General features: G+C 42.6%; 1 protein-coding gene across 1 annotated transcript in view; it reads right to left on the reverse strand.

Annotated features, from left to right (window-relative positions):
• The window catches only part of LOC109793790 (uncharacterized), a 32,912-nt gene extending 19,807 nt beyond the window's left edge, over window positions 1-13,105 (reverse strand). The window contains exons 1-4 of the mRNA XM_083071881.1: window positions 12,196-13,105; window positions 11,881-12,099; window positions 11,267-11,430; window positions 11,055-11,188 (exon numbers count right to left, since the gene is read on the reverse strand). Coding sequence (XP_082928007.1) covers window positions 11,055-11,188; window positions 11,267-11,430; window positions 11,881-12,099; window positions 12,196-13,105 — 1,427 coding nt within the window. The remainder of the gene's footprint in view (window positions 1-11,054; window positions 11,189-11,266; window positions 11,431-11,880; window positions 12,100-12,195) is intronic.
• Window positions 13,106-13,618: the final 513 nt, after the last annotated feature.

Below are 13,618 nucleotides of genomic sequence, written 5' to 3' on the forward strand. Positions count from 1 at the left end.
CTGTTCCCTATAAATATGACGTCAATTGGACATCATTTCACACTTTTGAACATAGTTTCAACCCTCTCCTTGAGTATTCTGGGGTTTTTGAGTAGTGTTCTGCCCTAGAAATCACTCGGAGAGTTGATCCGACGAAGTTCTTGAGCCCCGAGCCATTTTGCTTGAGGATCGAACCTAGTCGAAGGGAAATCCTCCGGATTTCCATAGTTAAATTTTTATAGGAGGGAGCGAGCGGGCTTGTAGAGCGAGGGAACGCCAAAAAGCTTCCCAGTTTTGCGAAATATATAAAAGCACGCTTCAAGAGGTTTCTCTTCTTAAATCCTTCCTTTTACTGCTTTCTGTGTGCATATTAAACTGTCATCATGTAGATAGTTAATTTATAATTGCTTAGAATAAATAGGGGTAATTTAGTAATTTTACACTGTTATTTTAGAAATAATCTGTCATAGGGAACCCGAAAGGGGCGCTGTGGGGTGCTAACACCTTCCCCACGCGTAACCGACTCCCTTACCCAACTCTGGTTGTAATGGCCGAAGTTGATTTATAAAATCAATTGCCTTATCCCTTTTTCCAATGTTTTGAGTAAAACATTGGTGGCGACTCCACGAACCCTTTTACTACGAAAACCACTAATCCATGGAGGGTCCCGCTTGGGATTAACATGGATTGGTGAGACATTTAATAAATAAATTGGATAAGATCGACAAGGTCTCAGTTTGAGAACAAGTCATTCTAATAATCCAATACATTTTCAAAACTAAAATAAAAGCGAGCTCGACCGTCTTCGCGACCGCCGAGGCCCGTTTGGGCCGGTGGCGACAGATGGCGACTCCACTGGGGAAGCTTCGAGAGTCAGTCTCATTTAGTGACAGATTATTTTTAACAAATAATAGTTAAAAATTACTTTATTACCCCTCACTTGTATGATAACATGTTTATCTATTTGGCTTTAATAACTGTTGTATTTTTAAATTTACGCAATTGTTTGAAATAAAAACTGCACACAAACCTTTGCACACAACAGTTCCCTCTATACCCGGGGGCATGAGTGATTAACCATAGGGAGTGGATGTTAGTACGGCCGGTTGTCGAATGGGTCTATAGGTGCCCGTAGACCGTTGTCAGAAAACATCACTCAAGGTGATAACCATGAACTTGAGTCCGACGGTGCGTTGGAGCTTTCCATCGACCTACGATGAGAGGAATTGGGTCCCTATAATGGGGGCACCTTGGGGGCCTCAGACCGGTGAGAACAGTTAGATCCACCTTGAATATGCACTTTTCTGCAGGATACCCCTACCTCGTGATTCGCTCGTGACTGTTCGTGGATGAGTGAATTGTTTGTGTAAATGCTTATGTGCAATTGTTTGTGCATTAATAAATAACCTCGTGATAAGGTCTAAAGAATAATCCCCATGCATGAAAATGTCATGACATGAGAGAAAAAACCAATGTGTGAAAATATAATAAAAGTAAGGAGCATAGGCATCATTATCAATAATACCTCATGCATCCTCATCATCATTTATAGGTTCACTAATACCCTCTCGATGTGAGTGAAAGAGACCCGTGACTATTGAGATTCTCCGTTGTGGAGAGATAATAGCCTAGGGAGGGTGATAAACTTTCATCTTAAAAAGGCAGCGCCTCAAAGATGAAAGATTATCAAGCTCACATCAAGAGTGTATTCATATCATAAATAAGCTAATTAGAATAAACATTCATTTTAGAAAGTGGCTGGTCATCTCTCTGTCCTCACACGCGCAAAGAAAATCAAGAAAATGGAAGCGCTAGAGGAACAAAACAAGAAGCTCACGACCGAGCTTTCACAGCTCAAAGAGCAGATGGCGCAAATGTTGGAACTCATGCGTCACCATAACATTCATGGATCTCATCACAGTGACCATGGGTCCCATCATGAGGGAGAGGAGGAAGAGCATGAAGAAGATCCTCCACATGCCATACCTATTGGGGCTGGAATCATGATTAAAGAGCCCGAAGTTTCAAAAGAACAATTCCACGCCCTAGAGGATCGGCTAAGGGCTATGGAGGGGCATGATTTTGACATCAAAGATGCCGCCGACATGTGCTTAGTGAGGGACATTCAATTCCCTCCTAAATTTAAAGTGCCGGATTTCCCAAAGTACGTGGGATCGACTTGCCCCAAAAGTCATCTCACCATGTACTGCCGCAAGATGGCTGCATATGCCACAAATGAAAAGCTCTTGATCCACTGCTTTCAAGAGAGCTTGGCTGAAAATGCACTCAACTGGTATATACAGCTAGATGGAAATCTAGTACACACATGGAGGCAGTTGGCCGACGCCTTTCTCAAGCGCTACAAATACAACATCGACCTAACACCCGATAGGTTAGATCTTCAAGCCTTGAGCAAGAATAATGATGAATCTTTCAAGGCGTACGCCCAACGTTGGAGGGAGTTGGCGGCACAGATAGAGCCCCCGCTGTCAGATAAGGAGACGGTGTCCATATTCATCAACTCGTTGACTGGTCCCTATTACGATAAAATGATAGGGAACACAACGACACTCTTCTCGGACATCATCACTATTGGGGAGAGAGTGGAACAATGACTTAAAAGTGGGAAGCTGGCTAAGCCTTCCCAATCATTCGAAGCTAAGAAGACCTTCGGGAAGAAGAAAGAGGGAGGAGTCAACGCTGTAACCATTTCTCCATCTTCTTCCACTTCGAAGTCGGGAAAGTCGCAATACAAGCCTGTGAGGAAGTTTGATAAACTTCCGACCACATATAGCGACCTCCTGCCGAAGCTAGTGGAGGCGCAACTTCTAGCTTATGTCCCACCGAGGAAATTTGATCCACCATACCCTGATTGGTACAAACCACAAGACAATTGTCTATACCATTCGGGGGCATCGGGGCATTCAACGGAGGACTGTAAAGTTCTTAAATATAAGGTCCAAGACCTTATTGATGCTGGGTGGGTCACTTTCGATTCGACAGCACCCGACGTGAGCAAGAATCCTCTACCAAAGCAGGAGTAGAGAATGGCAAGCCACGATAGGGCCCCTTCATATTTTTCTTTTCTTTTAGGGACTCATGATCAGTACCCGAGATCATGAGAACCTTTTCATGTAAATAAGGGTTTTACAGTTTTTTTTAAAATATCAATAAAGAGGCATTTTTCACATTACTCTCTTTTTTGTTCTTTTCTCTCTTTCCCCATTAACATTAATAAATTCTAAACCTAAACAGAACAAATAAAATAATTATGTCTGTAATTGTTCGCTCTGACCGGGATCCAAAAGTGAATGGGTTGAGTTGGAGAGTGATGAGGAAACCATCTCTCCGGATCTGCAAAGACTGCTAAAACGAGAAGCTCGCTTACTCCAACTCGTCAAGAGAAATTGGAGACTGTGAATTTGGGGCATGGCCGAGAGATAAAAGAGGTCAACAATAGGACTCATACCAGTGATGAAATAAGGACACATGTTTCCGCTATGATTATAATAAAATCATTCTTCATTGCTTCTTTTCTTGCTTATAATAAAATTCTAAACCACATCATTTTTAACCCTGTTTGAATAAACATGAATGAGGTTAAAATCATCTTAATAATAATAAACCCACATCATTTTCATGTGGAGGTGTGTGTGACGACTTGGAGCACCTTCCCTTGGCCTCGACAAGTGCCATCATGGATAAAAAGAAATCCTTTAAAATAAAAAAGGCTCGGCAGGAAACCCAAAAAGGGGACTGCGCAAAAATAAGAGCAAAAGACCCGCTAGGAATCCCATGAAAGGGTGACCTAGGCAAAAGTTAGGGTTGCAAAAATAAACAAAAACAAAAGTCCGCTAAAACGCCACAAAAGGGTGTTTTAGGCAAAAATAAGGACAATCAAAAAACAAAAGAAATCCATGATGGTACCATGAACCGAATTCAAAAAGAAAGGTTCAAGAGAAGCTATCCAAGTTGTCAAAATCACAACGTCAATAAACAAAGATTTTCTTAACTTCATAAGTGTTTAATCAAACAAGCCTAAACACATAAGCCCACCTTGGCCAAACATTCTTACAAAATCCATTTTTCAAAAATAAAATAATCCCCTCTAAAACACAAACTTTTGAAAATATATCCTTTCCTTCTTTTCTCTCTTGTCCCAAAAGATTTTGGAATAATCTAGTGGAAGCATGGAGAAATAAATCATCACTGATAATGGATCTAATCTGAACAACCAAATGGTGGAAGAACTGTGCCAAGAATTCAAAGATCCAACACAACTCTTCCCCATATCGGCCAAAGATGAACGGGGCAGTCGAGGCAACCAATAAGAGCATCAAGAAAATAGTGCAAAAGATGGTTGTCTCATTTAAAGACTGGCATGAGATGTTACCCTTCGCTCTTCATGGCTATAGGACTTCAGTACGCACGTCTGCAGGAGCTACTCCATTCTCCCTCATCTATGAGATGGAGGCAGTTTTACTCGTCGAAGTCGAGATACCTTCTCTAAGGGTAATCGTGAAAACAAAACTTTCCAAGGCAGAATGGGTTCAAAGCCGATACGACCAGTTGAACCTTATCAAAGAGAAACGGCTGAACGCCATATGCCATGGTCAAGCCTATCAGAGGAAGATCAAAAAGGCTTTTGACAAAAAAAAGTCCACCCTCAAGTCTACCATGAGGGAGAGTTGGTAATAAAGAAATTGCCATCAGCTCAAAAGGACAAAATCGGAAAGTGGGCCCCAAATCACGAAGAACCGTACGTGGTAAAGCGAGCTTTCTCAGGAGGAGCATTGATCCTCACAAACATGGATGGAGAAGAACTTCGATACCTAGTCAACACTGACGTGGTAAAGAAGTACTATGCTTGAAGACGTTGCTTGCATAGGCCCGCTAGGACGAAAACCCAAAAAGGGCGTCCTAGGCAAAAGTTAGGGCAAAATAAAAAGCCCGCCAGTACAAGGGTACTAGGCAAAACAAAGGCAAAAATTATCCCCGCTAGGATACGTCCTAGGCAAAAGTTAGGGGCAAAAGAATAAGATGTAAAAACAAAGCAAGCAACGATCGCTTGAATCGAAAACCGAAAGGCGGTTCAAGTGATTATCTTCTAGAAGCAAGCGTCTTGCAGCATCTACACTCCTGGCTCAGGCCGAAGCAATTAGGGGAACGTAAAGAGCAACAATTATAGATATAATTGTTAAGCCCAATGTATATAGCCTACCCTGGCCAGCCATTCTTCAGAAATTTCCTTCTGTATATCTTTCTGTAAAAAAAAAACACTTGTGAATATCAAATAAAATATCCATTTGTTTCTTTTCTCTCTTGACCATGTGATTATGCCTCTAAATTGATGTTTCAAAAATTGTACGAAACTCTTTTAATAATCGGTCAAATAAAGAAAATTGGAGGGGTTCCTATAAAATCATAAATCTCCTGCATAAAGGCTCACAAAAATACTCCCTCGCGTCAATGACAGAAAGTCCTCCAAGAAGAAGAGGATAGGGAGAGCCACTCACTTTTCTAAATAAATGAACAAAAATAAAAAATTGTATTGCATGCATCACACATATTAATTGCACATTTAAAGACCTTATCATGAGGCAATTGCATAAAATAGAAAAAATAGAAAAATTGCTTGTGTATGACAGCAGCAAACAAAATGCAAAGATTCAGAAAATCAACAGCGTCATACAGAATAACTGAGCCTGGAGAGGCTTGCCGAAAGAATACTCTCAGAATAACTGAGCCTGGAGAGGCTTGCCGAAACAATACTCCCACAGAATAACTGAGCCTGGAGAGGCTTGTCGAAATAATACTCTCTCAAAATAACTGAGCCTGGAGAGGCTTGCTGAAATAATACTCTTTCAGAATAACTGAGCCTGGAGAGGCTCGCCGAAATAATACTCTCAAAATAACTGAGCCTGGAGAGGCTCGCCGAAATAATACTCTCTCAGAATAACTGAGACATTTCTGTACAGAAAAAGCCGAAAAACAACAAAAAAGGCAAAAATACAGAAAAAGCCAAAAATGACAAAAAAGGCAAAAATACAGAAAAAGTCAAAAGTCGACAAAAAAAGACAAAGATTTCACATCTTTCAGAATAACTGAGCCTGGAGAGGCTCGCCGAAATAATACTCTCAGAATAATTGAGCCTGGAGAGGCTTGCAGAAATAATACTTCCTCAGAATAACTTGAGCCTGGAGAGGCTCGCAGAAATAATACTCCCCAGAGAAACCTCAACTCAAGCTCACGGAACGAATCCCCAGCGAGAGCTATCAAAGCAAGATCGACGACATTCCCAATGGAAGCACGATCACCCAAGCAGAATATCCAAGTCAAAGGACTTAAACTTCCTCAGTGAAGATAGCTCTCCAACTCAAGTGTTGAGTGAGGCTAAGCCTGCAGAGGCTTCCTAAATAATACTCTGGGATACATAAGATCCCTCATTCCCCAATCGCCTACTCAAAGGCATCCCTGCAAAAAGAGAAAAATCAAAAATATCAATAAGTATTCCCCAAGCGGAATCTGGCACTCAGCCGAACACTGAACTTCAAATCCCCAGTCGCCTACACAAGAGGCACTCCTTCAAAAAGGAAAACCCAAAAAAAAAAAAAAAAAAAAAAAAAAATCAATAACAATTCCCCAAGCGGAATTTGGCTTTTTAGCCAATCATTGAACGTCAAGCTGATACGCCTAACAGAAGAGGCTAATCAAAATCAACGACAGAATCCCCAGCGGATAACAGCCTACACAGAGGCGACAAAAATCAGAAAACCCAAAAGAGATACCCGAATAAAGATAACCGGGATACTCCACCAACGTCAAAGGACGTCAGCCAAACATAAGGCATCGCTCAATTCAAGAAGAGCATCTGTGTCTACACCCCAAGGAAACAGAAATTCCTCAATGGGTACCAACAATGCAATGCAAGTTGGGGCACAGGAACCTATGAATGACTGCACATCCCCTAGACGGATCCCTGCGTTATCCAGCCCTCAGCGGCACAAAATCAAAAAAAACCGTCGAAGCAGCATCGTGGACTATGGAGACAAAATCATCTCAAAGCCTGGAGAGGCAATACTCAGCTACCTAGTTGTCGAGAGCACCGAGGTATGCACCAGCCTGGAGAGGCAATACTCAGCTGCCCAGTTGTCGAGAGCACCGAGGTATGCACCAGCCTGGAGAGGCAATACTCAGCTACCCAGTTGTCGAGAGCACCGAGGTATGCACAAGCCTGAGAGGCAATACTCAGATACCCAGTTGTCGAGAGCACCGAGGTATACACAAGCCTGAGAGGCAATACTCTGCTACCCAGTTGTCGAGAGCACCGAGGTATGCACAAGCCTGAGAGGCAATACTCTGCTACCCAGTTGTCGAGAGCACCGAGGTATGCACAAGCCTGGAGAGGCAGTACTCAGCTACCCAGTTGTCGAGAGCACCGAGGTATGCATGAGCCTGGAGAGGCGACGACTAATACTCAACCTGGAGAGGCTACTCAACAATTTTCCCACCTGAAGACACTACAAGTCGGAAGGATGGCTTATTCCCCGGACAATTGGGTCAACTCCTTTACTTGTCAGCCGGTACACCAAAAAACCGTTTGACTAAGTAAAGGGGGGGCAGCTGTAGACCCCTAAAATTGTCCGGGTCGAAAATAAAGCTTGAAGACTCTCGAAGACTGAAGGAAGATCAGCCAGAAGGACTCCTGGAAGGCCCTAGGAGGGTTCTCTGTAGGTCTAGAGGTCTTAGAATAGCTTAAAATAAGGAAGTGGAGGGAATGAAGCCCAATACGGCCGTACTAAACTTAATACGGCTGTATTGAAGCTTCAATATGGCCGCAGTGAACTCAATACGGCGTATTGAATTTTCTGAACTTCAATACGGCCGTACTGAAATCAATACGGCCGTATTGAAGCTTCAATACAGCCGCAGTGAACTCAATACGGCCGTATTGAAATTTTTGAGCTTCAATACGGCCGTATTGAACTTCAATACGACCGTATTGAAGTTCAAAAATTTCAATACGGCCGTATTGGTTCTGTAGCCCGTATTGGGCCTGTTCCCTATAAATATGACGTCAATTGGACGTCATTTCACACTTTTGAACATAGTTTCAACCCTCTCCTTGAGTATTCTGGGGTTTTTGAGCAGTGTTCTGCCCTAGAAATCACTCGGAGAGTTGATCCGACGAATTTCTTGAGCCCCGAGCCATTTTGCTTGAGGATCGAACCTAGTCGAAGGGAAATCCTCCGGATTTCCATAGTTAAATTTTTATAGGAGGGAGCGAGCGGGCTTGTAGAGCGAGGGAACGCCAAAAAGCTTCCCAGTTTTGCGAAATATATAAAAGCACGCTTCAAGAGGTTTCTCTTCTTAAATCCTTCCTTTTACTGCTTTCTGTGTGCATATTAAACTGTCATCATGTAGATAGTTAATTTATAATTGCTTAGAATAAATAGGGGTAATTTAGTAATTTTACACTGTTATTTTAGAAATAATCTGTCATAGGGAACCCAAAAGGGGCGCTGTGGGGTGCTAACACCTTCCCCACGCGTAACCGACTCCCTTACCCAACTCTGGTTGTAATGGCCGAAGTTGATTTATAAAATCAATTGCCTTATCCCTTTTTCCAATGTTTTGAGTAAAACATTGGTGGCGACTCCACGAACCCTTTTACTACGAAAACCACTAATCCATGGAGGGTCCCGCTTGGGATTAACATGGATTGGTGAGACATTTAATAAATAAATTGGATAAGATCGACAAGGTCTCAGTTTGAGAACAAGTCATTCTAATAATCCAATACATTTTCAAAACTAAAATAAAAGCGAGCTCGACCGTCTTCGCGACCGCCGAGGCCCGTTTGGGCCGGTGGCGACAGCGCCATTTGCTCCTTGAGCTGTGAGAGCTCAGCTGTAAGCTTCTTATTTTGCTCCTCCAGCGCTTCCATCTTCTTGATTTTCTGCGCGCGTGTGAGGACAGAGAGATGACCAGCCACTTTCTAAAATGAATGCTTAATTAGTTTATTTTATGGAATGAATACGCTCTTGACATGAGCTTGATAACCCTCCATTTTTAAGGCGCTGCCTTTTTAAAACGGAGTGTTACCACCCTCCTTGACTTATGATCCCTCCCCAACGGAGAATCTCGATAATTATGGGTCTCTTTTACTCATGTCAAGAGGTATTGGTGAACCTAGAATGCATGGTTTATGAGGATGCATGATATCTTATTGGTAATGATGCACATGCTCCTTACTTTTATTATATTTTCACACATGGTCTTTCCTCTCATGTCATGGTATTTTCATGCATGAGGATTATTCTTAGACCTTATCACGAGGTTTATTTTTAGTGCACAAACAATATCACATAAACCTATACACAAACAATTCACTCATCCACGAACAGTCACGAGCGAATCACGAGGTAGGGGTATCCTGCAGAAAAGTGCATATTCAAGGTGGTTCTAACTGTTCTCACCGGTCTGAGGCCCCCAAGGTGCCCCCATTATAGGGACCCAATTCCTCTCGTCGTAAGTCGATGGAAAGTTCCAACGCACTGTCGGACTCGAGTTCATGGTTATCACCTTGAGTGATGTTTTCCGACAACGGTCTACGGGCACCTATAGACCCATTCGACAACCGGCCGTACTAACATCCACTCCCTATGGCTTTCCACTCATGCCCCCGGGTATAGAGGGAACTGTTGTGTGCAAAGGTTTGTGTGCAGTTTTTATTTCAAACAATTGCGAGAATTTAAACATACAACAGTTATTAAAGCCAAATAAATAAAGCATGTTATCATACAAGCAAAGGGTAATGAAGTAATTATAAACTATTATTTTAAAAATAATCCATCACTAAATGGGACTGACTCTCGAAATTCCCCAGTGGAGTCGCCATCTGTCGCCACCCGCCGAAACGGACCTTGGCATTCGCGACGATGGTCGGACTCTTTTTTTTTTAGTTTTGAAAAAGTGGTGGATTGTTAGAACGACTTATTCTCAAACTGAGACCTTGTCGAACTAACAATTTTATTAAAATGATTCACCAATCCATGTTAATCCCAAACGGGACCCTCCATGGATTAGTAGTTTTCGCAAAAGGTAGGGTTCTTGGAGTCGCCACCAACGTTTTACTCAAAACATTGGAAAAAGGGATAAGGCAATTGATTTCATAAATCAACCTTGGTCATTACAACCAGAGTCGGGTAAGGGAGTCGGTTACGTGCGGGGAAGGTGTTAGCACCCCCACAACGCCCCATTAGGGTTCCCTATGACGGATTATTTATTAAATAATAGCGTAAAATTACTAAATTACCCCTATTTATTATAAGCGATTATATTAAATATCTACATGATGACGAATTTAAATATGCAACAATCAGAAAGCGGTAAAAGAAGGGATTTTTAGAGAAGAAACCTCTTGAAGCGTGCTTTTTATATATCAATGAAGTTTAGGAGGCTTTTTGGCGCTCCCTCCCTCTACAAGCTCGCTCGCTCCTTCCTAAAAAATAATTTTTACTATGGAAATCCAAAAGATTTCCCTTCGACTAAGTTCGAGACTCAAGCAAATGGCTCGTGACTCAAGAACTTCGTCGGATTGACTCTCAGAGCGATTTCTAGGGCAGAACACTGCTCAAAAACCCCAGAATACTCAAGGAGAGAGTCAAAACTGTGTGTGAAAGTGTCAAATGACGTCCAAATGACGTCCTATATATAGGGATGAGGCGCAGTACGGCCCCTGGGATCAATACGGCCCGTATTGAGTTTTTGTACTTCAATACGGTCGTATTGAATTCAGTACGGCCGTATTGAAATACAGAAACTTCAATACGGCCGTATTGGTTTCAGTACGGCCGTATTGTAGTACAAAATGTGCAATACGGCCGTACTGAACTCCAAGGAGGCCGTATTGAGCTCCAAACCTCCCACTTTCTTATTTTTGGCTACTCTAAGACCTCTAAACCTACAGATAGTCATCCTATGGTCTTCTGGGAGTCCTTCTGGCTGACTTTCCTTTGATCTTTGAGAGTCTTCGAGTCTTATTTCCGACCCGGACAATTTTAGGGGTCTACAGCAGCTTCTCATGATCCTCCAAGTAAGCATACTTGAGGTTCTCTGGAAGAGGCTTCAACTCTGGTGTGGGTGCTGGCTGAACATCAGAAGGAACCAAAGAAGGGAGAAGTGGCTTCGCAGCCTGTACCTCAACCTACAAGTCAGATTCTTTTGTACTTCCTGCAACATGGTTAGTGCATTCTGACTGTATAAAATCAAGAGCAAGAGGTACAGCACCCAAAGTGTAAAATTCAGATGCCTCATAATCAGTTTCACATTTAGATTGATATTCAGATTCAGACTCAGACTCAATGCATGGAAGACAGCTATGCAAATCAAGTGAAAATGAATGCTTCTTAGCATGAGAAGAATCAAAATCATGAATATGCTCATCAACTAGATCATCAATCAATTCAGCACGAAAAACAGAATGAGCTTCAGAAGGAAATTCCATGGCATCCAAAATATTAAAATGAACAACAATATCACCAAATTCCATAGACAAGGTGCCAGCATAAACATCAATCTTGGCCCGGGCTGTTTTCAAAAATGGTCTACCCAAAATGATTGGGGCAAAACCATGGGAGAATCCCTCCTCCATATCAAGAACATAGAAATCAGCGGGAAAAATTAGTTCACCAACCCGAACCAAGACATCCTCTATAAAACCTGTGGGGTGAGCAACACTCCTATTGGCCAACTGAATGACCACACCCGTAGGTTGCAAAGTGCCAAGAGACAAAGAATTAAAAATAGACAGAGGCATGACATTAATTGAAGCTCCTAAATCAAGCATGGCATTTTCGAATTTATTGTTACCAATAATGCAAGGTACACAAAATGTACCTGGGTCCTTACACTTCTCAGGAATATGTGGAACAGATTTACCTATGAGTGCTGAGACGTTTCTTCCCATGCTGATTCGTTCATTGCCCTTTAGCTTCCTCTTGTGGGTGCATAAGTCTTTCAGGAACTTAGCATATCTGGGAATTTCCTTGATGGCATCCAGCAAAGGTATGTTCACCTCCACCTTCCTGAAAGTCTCCAAGATCTTCTTATCAACCTCTTCCATCTTTTTGCTTGGAATTGATTTTGGTGGAAATGGAAGAGGGATAGGAGGCTGATGTAGATCATCACTGCGTGCACTGGAAGAAGGTCCACCTGCATGAAAATTTTTGCTACTACTTGTATGGCCCTCTTTCTCAACTGTAGGCTCAGGTGAGGGTACAACAGCTGTAGGTGGTGCTGGTATGTCAATTTGTTTGCCAGACCTCAAGGTGATGGCACTCACATTTTTCGGATTCTGCACAGTCTGTGAAGGTAGCTTGTCTGAATTTTGGGACTGTGCCTGATTGAGCTGAGTTGCCATCTGACCCATCTGATTTGTCAAACTCTGTATGGAAGCCCTGGTCTCTTGTTGGAACTGCATGTTTTGAAGAGTCATCTGCCTCACTAACTCCTCCAATGAAGGTTCAGAAGTAGAAGGTTGAGGAGCTGGTGGGGCTACAGGTGCAGGAGGAGGTCTCTGTTGAGGAGGCTGATATGTAGAACTTGAGGGATTATTCTGAAAAGGTGGTGGATTTTGCTGCTGTTGAGGGTTTCCCCACCTCATGTTAGGATGATTCCTCCAACCAGGATTGTATTTATTGGAAGACAGATCATAATTATGTTGTTGCTGGTGTGGAGGTCTGTTGTTGTAAATGTTGGCAGCATATGCTTGTGGGGCATCAGGACCTGTAGCAGAAGATTCTTGCAAGGAGGGACAAGCATCTGTTGGATGACCAATTGAAGTGCAGATGCCACATACTCTTGCTGGTGGTGGAGCTGATTTTTGATTTGCAGCCAGTTGTGAAACCAAGGTGGTGAGAGCATCAATCTTACTCTCCAGCTTCTTGTGTTCAGTGGAATCTGGGGCTACCACATCATGCACACCCCTCACAACTATGGCATCACTCCTCATATTGAATTGTTGTGAGTTGGACGCCATTTTTTCAATCAGCCCTCTAGCAGAAGCAGGTGTCATATCTCCTAAGGCTCCTCCACTAGCTGCATCAATCATGCTTCTATCCATCATGTTCAACCCCTCATAGAAATATTGCAATAATAACTGCTAAGAAATTTGATGGTGAGGGCAGCTAGCACACAGCCTCTTGAATCTTTCCCAGTACTCGTATAAGCTCTCCCCCATGAGTTGCCTAATTCCAGATATGTCTTTCCGGATTGCAGTGGTCCTGGATGCAGGGAAGAATTTTTCCAGGAACACTGATGGAGGAGGCCCATGGGCTAAGGGCCCAACTACTAGAGCAATGGCAAGAAGGATGCATGAAGAGTGGGCCCAAGCCCAAGGAAAGCCCACCACTTTATTTTGTTGGGCTTTGTATCAAGCCCATTAGATTAGGGTTAGTATAGGAGTGGGCCTTAGTGCCATGTATTTCTTTTGGGCCTTGTATTTTCGGCCTAGTAGTATAGGAGTTTCATTTGAAGGTCATTTGAATTTAGGTTAATTAGAGTTACATGTGAAATTACATTAGCATTTAATTAGAAGCACATTTGGTGTGCATTTCGGCCATGTGCAACACATGCA

The sequence above is a fragment of the Cajanus cajan genome, chromosome 3, assembly GCF_000230855.2.
Source record: "Cajanus cajan strain Asha chromosome 3, NIPB_CcT2T_4, whole genome shotgun sequence".
Classification (NCBI taxonomy): Eukaryota; Viridiplantae; Streptophyta; class Magnoliopsida; order Fabales; family Fabaceae; genus Cajanus; species Cajanus cajan.